This window comes from Alosa pseudoharengus, unplaced genomic scaffold (genome assembly GCF_046254945.1).
Source record: "Alosa pseudoharengus isolate Yale_2024_CS ecotype anadromous, Long Island Sound unplaced genomic scaffold, YU_APseudo_1.1 YU_APseudo_1.1_scf_13, whole genome shotgun sequence".
Lineage (NCBI taxonomy): Eukaryota > Metazoa > Chordata > Actinopteri > Clupeiformes > Clupeidae > Alosa > Alosa pseudoharengus.
The window spans coordinates 35,839,611-35,859,383 of NW_027468598.1; the positions used below are offsets into that span (position 1 = coordinate 35,839,611).

Genomic DNA, 19,773 nt, shown 5'->3' on the forward strand with positions numbered 1-19,773 from the left:
TTTTTTTTTTATGTTTTGGGACTATTTGTGCTCCCGGCATGTCGACAGATTGACTAAACTTGAGTTCTGTGGACAAGGCTGTGTTTACGGTCTGTGGCGGTTGTTTGTAGACTGGGATTGGTTCGTGTCCACTACAACATGGAAGTGTGTCAGATTCCTTACGCAACCCTCTCGCTTACTCTTCTGCTCACATTTTTTTCTCATCATTTAGTGTCGGTCTCTTCCACTCTGAATTTTTCTTATATCTTATATCTTTTTTTTTTTTTTCTCATGCAAGCCTTTCTTCCTCCCATTACTTCCTCACTCTAGTGCTATTGCTCTGTCCTCTCTTGCCCTCTGTGAATTCCTCTGCAGTCCGACTTTATCTTTCAACTCCCATGCCTTTTTATACACCAAGTTTAGCAACACATTTTTACTGTGTATAAGAGCAGTCATTCTTGGCAGTTGGACGTTGTTTTTGAGGGGATTAGTATTGATGGTTATTATTATTATTATTATTATTATTATTGGTAGCAGTAGTAGTAGTACACTATAAGTATAATAATAATAATAATAATAATAATAATAATAATAACTAGTAATAATAAAAATAGCTACAACTTTTATTATTATTATTATTATTATTTTTATTATTATTATTAAAAATGGCTGGCAGTCATTGTTTGTGGTTTATAAATGAAATATAATAGATGTAAAATACATGTAAAATGAAGTGAGCAAAAGTGTAAAATGTATATCAGTTAAATCCATACAGTCTATGGTTAAACCCGGTCTTTTTGCTGCAATTTACTATACGTACATTACAGTGTATTGTTGTATTCCATAGAACATGTGTTCTTTAGTCTGGATGCCATTTCAATCATGTCTGTTGTGCTGTACTCTGTGTCTGCGCAGGATGAGCTCAGAGCTGCGGAAGGTGCGCTCGCGCGACGCGGCGCGCTGTCGGCGTAGCCAGGAGACGGAGGTGTTCTACGAGCTGGCCCACAGCCTGCCCCTGCCGCGGCGCATCGCCTCCCACCTGGACAAGGCTGCCATCATGCGCGTGGTGCTCAGCTACCTGCGCATGCAACGCATTCTGGCCACAGGTGGGCGCTCTTGCGCAACACAAACGGGTGTGCCGCATACCTCTGGACACACTTAGCTCAGAGAGAGTATCTTTATTGCTCTGTGCCTTTGTGTTTGTGTGTGTGTGTGTAAATGTATCAAATGTCTGATATATTCATTGCTATCTAGTGTCCACTGCATTTGATTATCAATATGGCGCTAACAAACATGTTTAAACTTTTCACATTTCCAATAAATGCGACATTTTGTGTGTGTGTGTGTGTGTTTCCTTGGTCCTGCAGACGAGGCCAGAGCAGCGGAGCAAAAGGAGAGTGAAGAGGAGGAGGCCCCTGATGAGCTGTACCAGCATGCCATCGACGGCTTCATCATGGTGATGACTGAGGACGGCGACATGGTCTTCCTGTCCGACAGCGTCAACAAGCACCTCGGGATCACCCAGGTGTGTGTCCATTGGACGATCAGAACCTCACCTGTTAGGTCCTAGAACTGCGTGTAGTAGACACCTGTTGTAGAACTGCATTTAGTCGACACCTGTCGTAGAACAGCATGTGGTTTTTGTTTTCAGGAGCGTCAGGTGTGCCCCCGGTGGGCTACAGGTGGGCTACACCGGGAGCACAACAGAAATGCTCCGTTCGTGGAACACTGATTTAGATTGTTGTTCGAATGGGCACAGTGCTCTCACGTTTGGCGTAGCCATTTCCATTCTGTTGGATCCTAGTGGAAGCTCACTGCTGCAGCAGGCCCTCTGCGGACAGAATGCTTCATATGAGGGCCTGGGCTTGCCCCACTGCTACCCAGCAGGAGAACGCTAACAGAATGCTTCATATGAGGGCCCCACTGCTACCCAGCAGGAGAACGCTAACAGAATGCTTCATATGAGGGCCTGGGGTTGCCCCACTGCTACCCAGCAGGAAAACGCTAACAGAATGCTTCATATGAGGGCCTGGGGTTGCCCCACTGCTACCCAGCAGGAGAACGCTAACAGAATGCTTCATATGAGGGCCTGGGCTTGCCCCACTGCTACCCAGCAGGAGAACGCTAACAGAATGCTTCATATGAGGGCCTGGGGTTGCCCCACTGCTACCCAGCAGGAGAGCGCTAATAGACTTTACTCCTCCTCCTCCTCCGCCTCCAGAATTCCGTCTCCTTCCACACAGGTTCACCTCTAACGCGCCTCACTTGTTGATAAACCCCTGGGGGGAAAGTAGGGACTTTGGCCAAATAACTTGCCAAACAGACTCCATTATTTATTTTTTGTACATGTGAACTATAAGCATGGGTACAGTAAGTTATACAGTCGTTTATAATCTAGACAGCTAAGTATCTTTAAAGCAACACTAAAGAACTTTTCCTCTGTCGCACGCACTATTTGTTTATCCAGCACCAGCTTTGCAAATAACAATGTCCACAGACAAGGTAGAATATGTTGCATGATTTTATGATTTTATGAATATGTTGCATGATGCAAGTCAAATTTGTAGTTTCTCATGTCTCATTCCATAGAACTACAGATCCGCTACCCGATCCGGCAAACTTACATAGTGCGGTTATAGCCGATAGAGGGCCGCGAAGCGAATGCAGAAAGTGCCGCTCAACCTGTTACGAGTTGATGAACCACTGAAACGATTTTGGAAACATTATTTTAAGGTACAAAAAACTCTTTGGTGTTGCTTTAAAGAGAAACTACTGTATGCCGTTTTGGCAATTTCTTCGCTGTTTTCTCGTTTTTTGCTCGCAGGTTTCTCTGCAGAGCCCCCCCTACAGCTTCAGAGTGTATGATTTACGACACTCCTCAATCAGTCTGCCGTTTTTCTCTTTCCCTGTTCCTCCGACAACAGTTCACTCGCTTTCTTTCTTCTTTTCGCTGGCTCTGCCATGACGAATGTCTGAGAAACTCCATTGCTGCCTTGTTCTAGCCGGTGCCTGGCATGTATGTGTGTAGTGTAGTAAAGCAATTTGTTACATCGCGAAGCCGGCCCAAAGTTGCAAGGGTGTTTTTTCCACTCACAGGCACTAGAGGGAAGCACCATTCAACCCGTCATATAACCATTCCAATGACTTCTAAGCTGTTCAGTTAAGGCAAACTAAGCTAAAAAACCTTGCATAGTTCCCCTTTAAAAGCCTCGTGGCACATTGGTGGACACGATATAGATCAAGTATCCTGATTCCTGAGATCTCACTGGCTCGTTTACTTTTGACCTTAGGAGCACATTTTACAGTGTCATATAATAACTGTATTGCATAAAAGTGCAGGTTGAAATGTAACAGGCCCCCCCTGCCGCAGTCTGATCCTGATGTCAGGGTTAAGTTATGGAGAGTGGCGAGTGGAGGGAAGTGACCTAGTTATTTGCACTGCTGCTAAAAATAGACGGAGGGTTGCCTTAGTCACCAGTGCACATCATGCACATACTGTTTGTATGGGACCAGACAAAACACTCTCCATTCACAACCATGGACAGAACATACATGCTCACATGGTCTCAGGTCACATGGTCTCAGGTCACATGGTGGTAGGGATGATTTTGGTTTCTTAAGCAGAGAAGAGTAGATATATTGTTTCTGTAATGTGTTTAAGCAAATTTTAAGGGTCAATCACACGTTACTGTTAGGATGCATGTCATTTCTAAGTATTTGCGTAGTCAGTACTCTGTGCATGCGTTGACTGTGCCAGTGCCCTTCCTGTGTTGTACGGTACGGTGTGCTATGTTTCAGCTGCACAGGCTCGGCCTTGTGTACGACCTCTCCATTGACCTCAGTGTTGTCCTGTCTCTTTCCTTTTTTCTTTCGCTGTTTTGTTTTCACTCATTTCATTCATGCACAAAAATATGGCCATTTTGGTATGGATGGCAACAATGCAGCAAACAAAATATGTGTTCCCTTAGAATCAGCACGATCTTTCTTATTTCAGTGGATAGTATCATTTGTGTGTCCAAGTTCTAGAGTGTTCTAGACCTTTTTGGCAAGTTGTGGCTGTTTTGACGAGACTATTTAAATCTCTCTTGCTGCACAGCTGGAGCTGCTGGGCCAGAGCGCTTACGACTTTGTCCACCCCTGTGACCAAGAGGAGCTACGGGACCTACTGTCCCTCAGACCAGGTACGCATCTGGCAACCCCACCACCACCACCATTGCCTTTGGTAAAGCTGTGCTCATCCCTCTTAGTTTAACTGCAGTCGTTCAGATTCACATTTGGCAACCTTCCAGGACAAGACATCTCCAGAGATCTCCAGTGGTTTTGTTGAAGCTTTGATTAGACACAATAATACAATAATAAATACATAGGCAAACCCTCTCTGGTCAAACTGTGGCCACCTATATACACCCTTTATCCCCCCGGTCACCTATATACACCCTTTATCCCCCCGGTCACCTAAATACACCCTTTATCCCCCCGGTCACCTATATACACCCTTTATCCCCCTGGTCACCTGTATACCAGTGCAAATGAGGTCACCTGTATACCAGTGTAAATGAGGTCACCTGTATACCAGTGCAAATGAGGTCACCTGTATACCAGTGCAAATGAGGTCACCTGTATACCAGTGCAAATGAGGTCACCTGTATACCAGTGCAAATGAGGTCACCTGTATACCAGTGCAAATGAGGTCACCTGTATACCAGTGCAAATGAGGTCACCTGTATACCAGTGCAAATGAGGTCACCTGTATACCAGTGCAAATGAGGTCACCTGTATACCAGTGCAAATGAGGTCACCTGTATACCAGTGCAAATGAGGTCACCTGTTTGCATTGTCTCTGCCCCCTGCCCCGTCTGTCCTTCCGGAAGCCTCTCTGAAGAAGAGCCGGAGTGAGAGGCTGACGGAGCGCAGCTTCTTCCTGAGGATGAAGAGCACGCTGACCAGCCGAGGAAGAACGGTCAACATCAAGTCTGCCTCTTGGAAGGTAGATACACACACAGGCATACACACACACACACACAGAGTAAATTTGGGATGTGGGCCAAGTTACTCAGTCTGCCCCTAACCTGTAAATATGCCCCCTGAGACGCAGCGAGACTAAATATGCCCCCTGAGACGCTGAGCGAGACGCAGACACACAGTTTCACACACACACACACACACACACACACACACACACACACACACATTCAGACACTTCCACACATCACAAAAGCAAGTGCTACATTTACCACATAGAGCCTGACCCATGTCAGAGTCACATGTTTTGCACAGTAAATGAGTCCCTCTTCAGTAAAACTGTACGTCCATTAACTCATGTTGTTGTGGCTTCATTTGTTGCCTTGCTTCCCCTGTGTAAGGTCCTCCACTGCACGGGGCACCTGCAGCCCTTCAGGGCCCAGGGCGCCACAGCGCCCCCTGTGGGCGGCTACCTGACACTGCTGTGTGAGCCCATTCCTCACCCGTCCAGCGTGGAGTTCCCTCTGGACTGCAGCACCTTCCTCACGCGCCACAACATGGACCTCGGCTTCACCCAGTGCGACGGCAGGTAGGGGCACGGACTGGACACACACTCACAAACACACCCAGGAAAACACACACACAAACAACAACAACAACAACAACATTTGCTGATGGGAAGAAGACCGGATGATGAGGATGAGGATGATGAGAATGGGAGATTGAGGGTTGAGCCTGGTTGAATTTACTGTGACACACTCTGACGAATGTCAATTAACTTAGATATTTGCACATCTATGAAGTACCGTAGTTCCAGTTTACTAGATATCTGCACATCTATGAAGTAGTTCCAGTTTACTAGAAATCTGATGTGTGATGTGGCTACTTTCAAATGAGCGTGCTAGCATTGCAGAAGTAGCCTGATTAGGAGGTGGTGATGCGGCTACTTTCAGATGAGTGTTGCAGCAGTAGCATGATTAGGAGGTAGTGATGTGGCTACTTCTGTCTGAGTTTGCAGCACTCACACGTGTCTTGTGAAACACTTCCTCTGACTGCAGGGTCACAGAGCTCGTGGGCTACGAACCGGAGGACCTGATTGGCCGATCAGCGTTTGAGTACTATCATGCTTTGGACTTCGATCATGTGACCAAGAGCCTTCACATATGTGAGTTCCCTTTTCTCACCCATATGTTAATTAAGTCTTCATTAGGAAGTGTTGATGACCGCCACAGGACATGCTGTACATTACGAGAGTGAGTGTGTGTGTGTGTGTCTGTGTGTGCGTGTTACGTCTCTTTGTGTAGAAACACATGTAGGGCAGTTTATGTCAACCATTTCAACAGCAGCCACACATTTCACACGTTGCACCACACTTTTCACCCTCCCTAACCAACATTGCTAAACGAAGACCCACCCTGGGACAGCAACTTAAAGCTGAACAGAAAAAAAAAAAGAAAAAAAAATTCACACACCAGCAGCTCTGAGCTTTGAAGTGTGTGTGTGTCCTATCTATTGACGTGGTTGAAGATGTGTCGGTCAAGAGTACATGTTATGTACCCTAATAGAGGAGCCCTCTGTTTGTTAGAGGTGTATTTTGGGGCCTTCATTCAGACAAGACTTCATTCAGACAGGACAGTGGGTGTAATATTTAAAGGAACACACTTTATTCACTGTCCAATTCTGAACAGTGGGGTTACCCTCGTTCAGACAGGACAGTGGGGTGAAAGAGATGGGGTGGGATGGGGTCCCCATGGACACCTGGACCCCAATATGGGTCAGATGCTGCAGCCTCCTGTGCCCCCACACTCACCTTACGGTTCACCATAGTTTACCACTTACTCCAACATGGCCCTGCTCCCCAAGAGGCTGCTCCAATGCCACTACTAAAATGCTAGTGCTAAATGCTGTCCCATAATCCTTTGTCCACAGTGCTGTCCAAGGGCCAGGTGTCCACCAGACACTATCGCTTCCTGGCCAAGAACGGGGGCTTTGTGTGGGCCGAGACCAAAGCCACGGTCATCTACAACAGCAAGACTTCTCAGCCGGAGGCCGTGGTCTGCCTCAACTTTATCCTCAGGTTCGGCGCTTTGCACATGTAGAAATGTCTCTATCAATAATGAGAATTAGGATCTTAAAATATACAGTATACATATTCTGACTTGTATACATTTAGATCGATAGATAGATTCAAGATTCAAGAAATCTATTTGTCACTTGCATATGTGATACGAGTGGTTTCAGTTCTGATGGACCTCTAACATCTTCCAGAGGGGAGAAGCTGGGACAAGTGGTGGTTTGGATGACAGGGATCTTTGATCATTTCAGAAACGTGGTTTAAGGTCCGCTCAAACACCGTATTGATACAGTTACGTGCCAAAATTATACATTACTGTTTCATTTGGCTGATGCTTTTATTCAAAGCAACATATTATGTCAATCACAAGAGCAAAGCAACTTGAGGTTAAGTGCCTTACACAAGTGCCAGTCAGGAAATGGACTCTCAACTTTACTGGGTATTGCATGCTAGCCCAGCTCAAAATCCATAGTGGCGCTTAGTGTTGACCAGATGTCTAAATCGGCACGAAGTTGTTAGGGTATTGCTCATAGCTGGCGATTCTTACTTCTCGTTTTTGCACTTAATGTGATCGAGCATTCTGCTGATCTAACCACCAGTCCCTTCCTCTTCCCCTCTCTCTCTCCTTCTCTTTCTGTGTCTCTTCCTCTCTCTCTCTTTCTGCCTTTCTTCCCCTCTCTTTCTTTCTGTCTCTTCCTCTCTCTTGCTCTCTCTTCCTCTCTCTCTCTCTCTTTCTGTCTCTTCCTCTCTCTTGCTCTCTCTGTCTTTCTGCCTTTCTTCCCCTCTCTCTCTTGCTCTCTCTCTTTTAGTGGGGTGGAGCAGGCAGAGGTGGTGTTCTCGGCGGAGCAGACTCGCTCCACGGTGTGCTCTGCTCTGCCGGCGGGTTTGAAGGTGGAGGTGGCGGAGATGGAAAAGGAGTCGCTCAGTGATGGCAAAGCCTCCTCTTCCTCCTCCTCCTCCTCCTTTTCCTCTTCCTCCTCCTCCTCCTCTTCATCCTCCTCCTCCTCCTCTTCCTCCTCCTCTTCCTCCTCCTCAGGAGAGCTGTTCCTCCAGCTGAAGGAGAACCCTAAGGAGCTGCTGCAGCTGGCCCCAGCACCCGGGGACACCATCGTCCCCCTCACAGGTGCCTAGACACAACACACACACGCATGCACGCACGCACACACACACACCACATACACACACACACACACACACACACACACACACACACACCCGGGGACACCATCGTCCCCCTCACAGGTGCCTGGACACAACACACACACAACACACACGCACACACACACACACCACATACACACACTCTCACACCTGGGGACACCATCGTCCCCCTCACAGGTGCCTGGACACAACACACACACACACACACCCGGGGACACCGTCGTCCCCCTCACAGGTGCCTGGACACAACACACACACAACACACACGCACACACACACACACACACACACACACCCGGGGACACCATCGTCCCCCTCACAGGTGCCTGGACACAACACACACGCACGCGCACACACACCACATACACACACACACACCCGGGGACACCATCGTCCCCCTCACAGGTGCCTGGACACAACACACACACAATACACACACGCATGCACGCACATACACACACACACACACACACACTCTCACACCCGGGGACACCATCGTCCCCCTCACAGGTGCCTGGACACAACACACACACAACACACACGCATGCACGCACACACCCCACATACACACACACGCACGCACACACACACACACAATCACACCTGCACACACACTTTGGCCAGTTTGCTTGACTCAGCTCTGAATGGGAAAGGGCACACACGCATGCATTCACACGGACACACACAGACACAGACACACACTTACACACACACACACACACACACACACACACACACACACACACACACACACACACACAGCCTGCTAAGGCGCTGTTCACACTGGCTGACAGTGTTTTTGAACGCAACCTCAAAAGTCGCACTATTTTTTAACTTTGAGCGTCTGCCGTCTTTTTGAGCTTGGTTTGTCTGTCTGCTTGCTTCTCGCTCATTTAAATGCAAGGCACGTTCTAGCGGTCAGTTGAATCGTTCCATGGGTAAACAAAATCATTTCAAGCGCCTGATGGTGAAAAAATGGCATCAGTGCGATCATCCTCTTAGTCCTTGTCCTCACCGATTGCTGGGTACCTCATGTCCTTATACACTGCACGGCCCTCTACGTCATCATACCCACATACACACTCACTCGCACATCATACCCACACACACTCACTCAGGGGTCGGTGCTGCCCCGTACATCATACCCACCCACCCACACACACACTAAAGGCTGGGTACAGCCCTGTACATCATACCCACACACACACTCAGGGCTCGATACAGCCCTGTACATCATACCCACACACACACACTCAGGGCTCGATACAGCCCTGTACATCATACCCACACACACACACTAAAGGCTCGATACAGCCCTGTACATCATACCCACACACACACTCAGGGCTCGATACAGCCCTGTACATCATACCCACACACACACTCAGGGCTGGGTGCAGCTATGTCCTTATACACAGCACAGCCCTCTACATCTTTATTTTCACTGAGAGTTGGGTAGGAGCATGTCCTAATGTACAACACAGCCTTCTGAGTCATTATATTCACTGATAGTTTTGGTACAGATACATTCCCATTCACAGCACAGCCTACTAAGTCACTTAGTCATTCCCATACACAGCACAGCCTACTAAGTCACTTAGTCAGTCCCATACACAGCACAACCTACTATGTCACTAAGTCATTCCCATACACAACACAGCCTAGCCTGTAGTCAAGACACATCCTTACATACTGTAGGCCAGTCTAATGAGTCCATTTATTGTCCCTTTTCTACTCCTATGTGCTGTTTTGAGATGAGCTGGCCTCTGCTCTTGTGCAGTTTTGAGATGAGCTGGCCAATATGTTGGGGCAGCCGTGGCCTACTGGTTAGCGCTTCGGACATGTAACCGGAGGGTTGCCGGTTCGAACCCCGACCAGTAGGAAGCGGCTGAAGTGCCCTTGAGCAAGGCACCTAACCCCTCACTGCTCCCCAAGCACCGCTGTTGTAGCAGGCAGCTCTCTGCGTCGGGATTAGTGTGTGCTTCACCTCACTGTGTGTTCACTGCAGTGTTTCCCACAGTATTGAATTCCATTTGTGGGGGTTGGTTTGTAGAATTAACTTGAATACAACAGTTTTAACAAATTAGCACAGCGTGGTTATGATGCTAACCAGATTTAAGCACAATTTAGTACAACCTGGAAAATCATTGTGTGGTGGTCAATATTGATATTGTGTGGTGGTCAATATTGATATTGTGTGGTGGTCAATATTGATATTGTGGTGGTGGTCAGTGTTGATATTGTGTGGTGGTCAATATTGATATTGTGGTGAGCCGCCACAAATAAGTCAATGTATAGGAAACACTGCACTGTGTGCTGAGTGTGTTTCACTAATTCACAGATTGGGATAAATGCAGAGAAATTTCCCTCACGGGATCAAAAAAGTATATACTTATATGGCAATTCCACGGAAAATTGACTTTTTGTCACATCCATAACGCCAGTAGCAAATGCAAATTTCATGTAATCATTCACATCATACCATACCATCACATTTTATTGGTGTTACGGATGTGACAAAAAGTCAATTTTCCGTGGAATTGCCCTATACTTACTTACTGCCTCTGCTCCTGTGCTGTTTGGTGGGTCTAGTGGTAGCCATTGAGCTCATGCCTGTGTGTTGTTGTGCTGTGTGTTGCTACTGCAGACTCTGCTGACCTGTCTTTTCACCACTCGGAGGTGCCGGACTCCCTCCCCGACTTCCCCAAAGAGCTCTGCAGCCCTGAGCTCCGCCAGCTCCTCTCCCCCATCTTCGACCAGCCCATGTCTCCAGCGTCGACTCTTGTAAGGGCATCTCATCTAGCTCCTCTATCTTTCTCTCTCTCTCTCTCTCTCTCTTTCTCTAGCACTGGCACTTGTAAGGGCATGTAGCTCAGCTCTCTCTCTCTCATATCTCGCTCTTTTTCTCAGAGGAGAGAGGAGAAACCTGATTTGTCTCACAGTGATCAAAGACTCGCACATCTGATTGTGTATGATGTTAATGTCTGAGTAATCTATGACTCACATAATCTTCCTGATCATCTACCTGATCATCTACCTCTCAACCCTTCTCAATCCCTCTCTCTCTCTCAATCCCTCTCCCTCCCTCTATCCCCTATCCCTCTCCTTCTTCAATCTCTCTCTCTCCCTCTCTCAATCCCTTCCATTTTCCTCTCCCCTGTCTCCCTCCCTTTTTTTCTCTCCCTCTCTCGCCCCTTGGTTACCTCCCGTAGAGTCCGGTTAGTGAAGGGCCCATGGACACTGGCAAGGTGGAGCGGTTCTTCGCCATCAAACCGGACAGTGAATGTGGAGAGAAGAACACAGAGGTACTCATAGTCATGAGCAGGATAGGAATTTCACAGCGGCCACGACGGCCATGGCCGTCGTAGCCCCTTGCGTTGGCCATGACGTCCCTTTGAAAATCAGAGGTTTACAGGCCACGGTGGCCTTGGTGCCCCCTTCTTTCAATATTCTGCTTTGCGTCCTACTAATAGCGATATATATTTAGCCTATGGCCTGTCAAAACAATCTTAGCATTCACAGCGCAAATTACGCAGTGGAGAAAGTTATTCAAGAAAGAAAGTGCGTCCAAATTCACCCATTCTTCTCAGTTGAACTACTCGCGAAGTAGCCTACTCATCACACAGACATCACAAGTATCACACGAAAGAGCTTTTTCTCAGCTTTTAAACGATGTCAGCCGCTAATTGCTGTGGTGAACGGTTCGCGAGAAAAGTAAATAATATCATTTTTTTTGTGTCCATCTCCCTACCCATTCATCTCGGCGGAATACTTCACGAACCCCTCGTTTAACACATGACAAACCACATATCAGAATAAGCAGCAGACCTTACCGAACACAAAGGTGTAAAGCAGTCCCCTGTACAGTTCCAGAGTAATCCCGTTTTGAATTTGCAGTACATTTCAACATACATGGATGTCTCCAAATTTGGGCTTTAAGTTTTACACTGTGTTTAAATTGTTCCACATTATTTCATAACGGGCCAAATACAAAATAAATATTACAAATGTCGCCTAGATATCGGTAAATCAGAGGACAGCTGACAGCTGAGTTTGTGAAAGTAGCCTTAATGTATCACAAAATGCTAAGCATGCATCTAGGCTATTTGACTTTCTTAAAGCTGAGCTGTGCTTAAACTGTTCAATACATGATTTCATAACAGGCCAAATATCAAATAAATGTTAAATATAGCCTAGATATCTGTAAATATTAGATGATCAGATGATTACAGATGATTACAGTTATATGTAATGTGTCATGTTTCATGTTTTTGTAATGTTTCATACAGTGATGCAGGTCTACTGCAGTGAATAGGCTAAATACAACTTTGATCATTTTTATAGCCTACTACTGTATAGTTAACGTTGGCCTTAGTAAGACATGTGGCCTTTGTGCCCTCCACCAAATATGCCCAACTGAAGGCCAAGTGGCCTTGCCCCCAGAATGTTGAAATTCCAAGCCTGGTCATGAGCACCCACAGATCTACACACCAGTCACTCGGCATCAGTCAGTCTGCTGAGCACTCTCTTATCTGGGCCCTCTTGTTAAGTTATCTGCTGAGAACTCTTATCTGGATCCTCTTGATAATTAATCTGCCGAGAACTCTTATCTGGATCCTCTTGAGAAGTTATCTGCTGACATTCACAAATGTTCCAGGCAAATATGTTTTTGTGTAAACATTCTAAATTGTTCAATTTCAATGGTAATCCTATGTCCAGCGTCAATATGTGTTTGTGGAAAACAAACAAACAAACAAACTCAAATGTTCAAATTTGATTGCACCTCTCTCTCTCTCTCTCTCACACACACACACACACACACACACACACTTAGAGGACCCGAATTTAATAAGTCACTCAATGAGCAAGTGTGTCAGGCATGAACTAAAACATCATGTGTGTCATGTGAGAACGCTAAACTGGCCTATTTCAGACTTGCATTTTGCGTGTCATTTAGATTAGGGCCCAGACATTTTGTGTAATTTAAATTAGGGAATTGAAAAAATATTTCAATATTTAAATTAGGCCCCAGGCATTCTTTGTGGTAGCATGCTAGCACGCCACTGTCCACAGTACTGTTGTTGGTGTCTGCAAGGACATTGCGTGCCTTTGCATGCCGTGTTTTTCTTTCTGTGCATAACCACAGATGGCTGTGTTTTCCACCACGTCAGTGTGCACATTGACTAAAGCAGAGACTAAACCAAACCAATGCGTTCATGAATATAAAAGGTGTTATAATTATCAGCATAATTAAATGAGATGTTTGGAGAATATATTAAGCTACATGCATACAATGAATTAATAAATATAATCTATTATATTTCTATTCTATTATATATAATTATAAATATAATCAATTATAAATCTATTAAAATAATATAATATACATTGTATGGGGAACAACGTTTTAAATGACCATTCCTTTTATGCGGTTCAGATTATGGACGAGATGGATCTGGACATGCTGGCCCCATACATCTCCATGGACGATGACTTCCAGCTCATGGCTCTGACCCACTTCACCGAGGCAGACCATCTCACCCTGGCCCCCCCAGACCTCGGCTCCATCCCCCCAGCACCATCCAGGAAGAGGTTAGCCACAGAGCTGTAATGGAAGAAGATGTTTACACTGAGGGGCCAGCCCAGCATGCTGGCACCAGCAATTCTTCTTGTGGTGTTTGAATAACCTAGTTTGTTAGTCTGCTGTCGGGCTGTGCTGAAACAGTCTGCAGAGCCAGATATAGCCAGGTGGGCTGATATGGTGTTTAGCGTGTTTAAGTTTGTATTTGCTTTAATAATTTATTTATTGTATTAAGCATACAACAGTTATATCAAACTGCACCTACCACTCATGCATGCCTCCATTCTCTCTTCCATTAAACATAACCATGGCCCCCAGAGCTGTAGCATATTTCCCAGAATGCCATTGAACGGTTATGATCGGAAACATACAGACTGAGATAATTTCGAGCACTCTTTCATATTTGCGGTGGTGGTTGCCTAGTGACAGTTTCAGGAAGTGGACCGCTGTTTTGTTCATGTGTGTCGCATTACCAAAGACCTTTCAGTACGGTTTATAATGTGTGGGTGGCTTTACCAAAGATCTTTCAGTACGGTTTATAATTTGTGGGTGGCTTTACCAAAGATCTTACAGCACCGTTGATTAGGTCTGTGCAATTAATTGATAAATTGTGATTATGACTTTCAACAATTATGAAAATAATATAATCAAAATATAAATATTATTTTGCTACATTCAGTTTTATAACAATGCTCTCCTTTTGTCTTGAGTTGTCATGTGCATTATCTTTTTACATGTTGGATTATATTTAAAATTCAATTTAAAAATGTAAAAAATGTAAGTTTTGAAAATGGATGATAGTTCCAAAATCTCTGAGTAATCCTGTTTAATAATCGTTATCTCAATATTGAACAAAATAACCGTGATAACGATTTTTACCATAATCGAGCATTGGATAATGTGTGTGGCTTTACCCAAGCTGTGGCTTCGGTCTGCTTGTTCAGGGCCTATGAGGTGGACGAGGACATGCCCTTGCTGGAGCACAAGTGGGAGAAGCGGCAGAGAAACAGCCCCATAGAGGAAGAGCTGCTGCTGACCCACAACATGCTGGTGAGGCGCTCAGCCGCCATCTTAGCATTCTGCACACTACTTACAGTCACACTGCAACATGCTGAAGAGGTGGTCAGCCGCCATCTTAGCATTCTGCACACTACTGATAGTCAAAGGGCAAGTCTCTGTGTTTATAGATATATTAGGTTGTTTTTACCCATATATCTTGTAGAGCGGGGAAGAAAACAACAAGTCTGTCACTGTTTCTGCAGAATTATTTAATCGACTCTTGAGTTCAGTGTGACACTGTTTCTGCAGAATTATTTGATCGACTCTGAGGGTCCCGATGACTTGGAGCTAATGCCGGGGCAGCAAAGTAAGCTGTTAACTGACCGAGACCCCATCCTGGGAGCCACGCCTGGACTATGTGACTCCATGGGTGTGTATTACATTATAGTTTTGATTCAACTGTGTGTTTGATTGTGTGCTTTGCTTGTGTTAGTCTTTTTGACTGTAAGAGTTTTAGGTACATTTTTGAGTCTGAGTGTTTACGTGTGTGTGTGTGTGTGTGTGTGTGTGTGTGTGTGTGTGTGTGTGTGTGTGGGGTACAGTGTTTCCCACAGAATTGAATTATATTTGTGGTGGTAGGTTTGCAGAATTAAGTCGAATGCAACAGTTTTTAACAAATGAATGCAGCGCGGTTATGATTCTAACCAGATTTAAGCACAATTTAGTACAACCTGGAAAATCATTGTGTGGTGGTCAATGTTGCTGTTTAGGTGGGCCGCCACAAATAAGTCAATGTATGTGAAACATTGAAGTGCATATATTGCATGTTAAATGTAATGTACTCATCTTCTCTCGCAGCCCTGATGAAAGACCCCTTCCTCCTCCGTCCCCCTGACCCAGCGGGACGAGACCTTGGCCCCATCTCCCCCCTCTCCTGAAGAGGGGTGTGTGTGTGTGTGTGTGTGTGTGTGTGTGTGTGTGTGTGTGTGTTTGCCCTGTATGCTTCAGCGGGACGAGACCTTGGCCCCATCTCCCCCCTCTCCTGAAGCAGTGTGTGTGTGTGTGTGTGTGTGTTTTCCCTGTAAGCTTCAGTGCGACGAGACCTTGGCCCCATCTCCCCCCTCTCCTGAAGCAGTGTGTGTGTGTGTTTGCCCTGTATGCTTCAGCGGGACGAGACTTTGGCCCCATCTCCCCCCTCTCCTGAAGCAGTGTGTGTGTGTGTTTGTGTGTGTGTGTGTGTGTGTTTGCCCTGTATGCTTCAGCGGGACGAGACCTTGGCCCCATCTCCCCCCTCTCCTGAAGAAGTGTGTGTGTGTGTTTGTGTGTTTGCCCTGTAAGCTTCAGTGGGACGAGACCTTGGCCCCATCTCCCCCCTCTCCTGAAGAAGTGTGTGTGTGTGTGTGTGTGTGTGTGTGTGTGTGTGTGTGTGTGTGTGTGTGTGTGTGTGTGTGTGTGTGTGTGTGTGTGTGTGTGTGTGTGTGTGTGTTTGCCCTGTATGCTTCAGTGGGACGAGACCTTCATCTCCCCCCTCTCCTGAAGCAGAGTCCAGCCCCTCCCCCTGTCCTGCCAACCAATGACCGACAGCTGAAGGATTGGTGGGAGATCGGGTGTTCGCTACCATGATGGATTTTATAACCATGATACAGTATACATTTTCACAGATTGTCCTGCATCTTTATCAAGTTATATTGCACAAACAAGCTACTGTACTTAATCGCTACATCCTTTATATGTTTATACACAAATACATTATATCCTATATCCTTTCATCTCTAAAAGGGTTATTGTTTTTATTAATAACAAGATGCATTACCCATGCAACTCGTGTAGCTCAGCTCTTCAATACAACATTTTCAGTATTTTTTATGTTTTAAAAACACATAAATGCTACTGTTGTTCATGTTCATGAAATACTTTTAAGTTCACTTTTTCCCCTCCGCAGTTGAGCATGTATTGAAACATTGAGGTGACAGGCATCTAAACTTTTTAAATATAATTCTGTGACCATAAAAGTTTTTAGGCCATAAATGATCAGCCTCAGACCTGGAAATAGAAAAGGCCATTGCAAAAGCAAGTTAACTATCTTCAGTGTGCTCGGATAGAGTCCTACTGTCAATATCTCTTAACATGCAGCTGTGAGAAGTGTGTGCTCTTAATCTAGTGTCTGACTGAGACCCCTTTAAAAACGTTTGGACCCTGCCGTCCATTTTGTGGCCAGTGATATGCAGTCTGTGCTGTTGTCACTTGTGTTTGTTTTTTTGTTTGTTCGTTTGTTTGTTTGTGTGTGTGTGTTTGTTTGTTTGTTTGTTTGTTTGTTTGTTTGTTTGTTTGTACCCACATTCTCATGGAGATTTAAGCCATTCCGCACACTTATGGCATTTGTCCCAGTGTAGACGAAAGTCAAACTGAAGTCAGCTGTCCTGTTTTTAGAATATCGCAACTCTGACCTCAGCTTCAACTCACAACCTCTGTCTCCATGAGGAACCGTACACAGTAAAAAAAAAACGCACAAACCCACTCTCAGCGGTGCTCTCTTAGAACGGGTGTTCTCTTAGAACCAGTGCCTTGCGGCATTGCTCCTGCAACAAACATATGCACAACTTCTATAAACTACGTACAGCTTCACTCCAAAAACACAAAGCAAACGCACAATTTCTGTATCACACATACTTCCAAGGGCTTTCAACCAGGAAGGGCAGTCGGCTCAGGACAGAAGTAGACTGTAGTTGACCATTATTGCTCTCAGATGCATTGAGCTTCTGGATGCTGATGTAAGTGAGGAAGTGGAGTTTTTAGGTTTCATTTTAAAAAGTTGAAAATAGATAACTGATAATAGATACATTTGCACCCAAGATGAAGTGGAATCCACTACATTACCTCGGTCTAGCAGTGGCATAAATAAACCATGTGAGGTAGTAGGGGAGGAAAGCAAGAAAAGAGTTCTATTGATGCATCATTTTCCGTCCTTTTTCTACCGTTCAATTTTTTAAAGGACACTTTACTTAGTCTGTCACACCGTGAGCATTTGTGCACCAACCTGTCATCTGGAACTGTTTAGTAGGATCCATAAGATAGACACCAAATCAGTGGCATGTTTTGTAATGTTAAATAGATTTCTATTTTCTCTGCAGTAATGGTATGTGAAGCCATTACTAAAACATTTAGACTTTTTTTGTAGGATTGTTATAACATTGCTGTTGTATTTTTGACTTGTATTAACATTTATAAACTTTTTAAAATGTCTTCAGAGCCTCTAATGTCAGTCATAAAAGCTTTTTCGTGTCTATCCTCCCTCTACATTTTCCCATGTATTGGATATCAGTGGCATGTGAATAGAACATCATTTCCCCTCTCTTTCTTTGTAGTATAGAATTATCACTCAAACCCCATTTGACTGATTCGTTTAGTAAAAGTAGTTTGTATTTTGTCATTGTGAAACTGAAAAGTCTCTATGTGCCTTTTGTTGAAATGAAGCACACAAGATTAATTTGAAAGCTCCTCTGTCTCTCTTGGCCTCTCCCTCAGGCAGAGCTGTGGCAATCATGTTGTATTAATCATGTATCTTAGTCACTGTCTTAGCTCAAATAAACATATTTTAGAGTTTACAGTGTGAAAGTATTTCTTTTACCGCCTGAAATGAACAGTGCAGTATGCATGAAAAAAACATGTGCAGTTCCTGAGTTGTCCTCCTATCATATAAGGTCACAACAAAACCATATGAGAAGTCTAAGGAAGAGCCCCTGGGTTTGAAGTGTCACACTGGCAAAAGGTTTTAATGAGAGGTACATGTGGTGCCCTTCAAACCCATGCTTCAACGATACTTTTAAATCAGCACCCATCTTTGTAAGTGCACATGTTGCACCGTTTGGGTCAACTTGACCTGGGATATTATTTTGGTATTTAAAATATCCATATATAAAAGTTGTTCATCCTAGGCTTCTTATCAATTATTATTCCGCTGACCACTTTTTCTCTGCGCAATTGAAGCTTGAACCGCAACGTATGTGACCAAATTGCGCAATCGACTGGACATTTCAAACACTGAGGGTGTCACTGTCTTCCATCACCCCCAGATGGAACCTTCTTGTTGCAGAGAAACAAGCACAGGTCTCCCACTGATTATATTCATAATGCACGTTTAGTTCCCATGTTTTTGTAACAAGGTGGACCTTAAATGTGTTGCAGGTGACCCAAATAAATGGATAGGAACAGAGAGCTTTGGTCAATAATTGTTGCTTTTTTATTTCTCTTTCACTGCTCCAGGAGGGGGAAAGGAGACTTGGTCAGGGGGAATGTCAGAACAGAAACAAACAATAATAACTCAATAAACTTGGGGATAACACAAAGACAAGGACACAGGGAAAATACCTGGGTACAGCTGTGACTGTCTTTTAAGCACTAGTTAGCAAAATACCATACACAGTCGCTCGACTAGAAGGGAACAAAACTGTGCTCACACGCACCCACAAGTGCCACTACACTGCAATCATCAGGAGTGAGTAATCAATCACACTAAAGAACACTCATGAAATGGTTTGAAACCCACACTGGCCACTAGGGCAAGAAGGAGCCTACTGCTATACAGGCATTGGCTATCTAGCAGAATTTTACAATAGGTCACAGCTAGGAGGGGCAAAGAGGAAACAAATAAAAATAATAAAACTCAAACCAGTAAAAGGAAGAAAAATCAGGAGGGGAACATTAACTGAGGCAGCCCTCGAGCGGGTGGTTAAGAGGGCTGCTCAAAAACACTGGCCGACTAGGCCAGTGCCGACAGGGTAGGAGAGGGGAAAAGCAGAAAACAAACAAACTGGGGATGAACAACCAACTAACTCACCCTGACCATAAACCAACCTAGCGCCGCTACTTGGCATTGGAAGGCACAATAATGGGCTAAGGACAGAGCAGGTCACCACTAGGGGCATACAAACAAAACAAAAAAACAAACTAAATTTAATCAGGGGAAAACAGTGGTCAGGCTGTCACGCTGACAGCCAGCTGTGATCTATAGCAAACA

The 19,773-nt window shown here is 45.0% G+C and overlaps 1 protein-coding gene across 1 annotated transcript in view; it reads left to right on the forward strand.

The window, feature by feature from the left end:
* Window positions 1-18,359, forward strand: part of hif1al (hypoxia inducible factor 1 subunit alpha, like) — a 40,929-nt gene extending 22,570 nt beyond the window's left edge. Inside the window, exons 2-15 of the mRNA XM_076282950.1 lie at window positions 895-1,085; window positions 1,347-1,504; window positions 4,076-4,160; window positions 4,851-4,966; window positions 5,343-5,530; window positions 6,000-6,106; window positions 6,871-7,018; window positions 7,825-8,138; window positions 10,824-10,960; window positions 11,389-11,481; window positions 13,614-13,768; window positions 14,702-14,807; window positions 15,066-15,186; window positions 15,615-18,359. Coding sequence (XP_076139065.1) covers window positions 895-1,085; window positions 1,347-1,504; window positions 4,076-4,160; window positions 4,851-4,966; window positions 5,343-5,530; window positions 6,000-6,106; window positions 6,871-7,018; window positions 7,825-8,138; window positions 10,824-10,960; window positions 11,389-11,481; window positions 13,614-13,768; window positions 14,702-14,807; window positions 15,066-15,186; window positions 15,615-15,694 — 1,999 coding nt within the window. The 3' untranslated portion in view covers window positions 15,695-18,359. The remainder of the gene's footprint in view (window positions 1-894; window positions 1,086-1,346; window positions 1,505-4,075; window positions 4,161-4,850; window positions 4,967-5,342; window positions 5,531-5,999; window positions 6,107-6,870; window positions 7,019-7,824; window positions 8,139-10,823; window positions 10,961-11,388; window positions 11,482-13,613; window positions 13,769-14,701; window positions 14,808-15,065; window positions 15,187-15,614) is intronic.
* The last annotated feature ends 1,414 nt before the right edge of the window (window positions 18,360-19,773 follow it).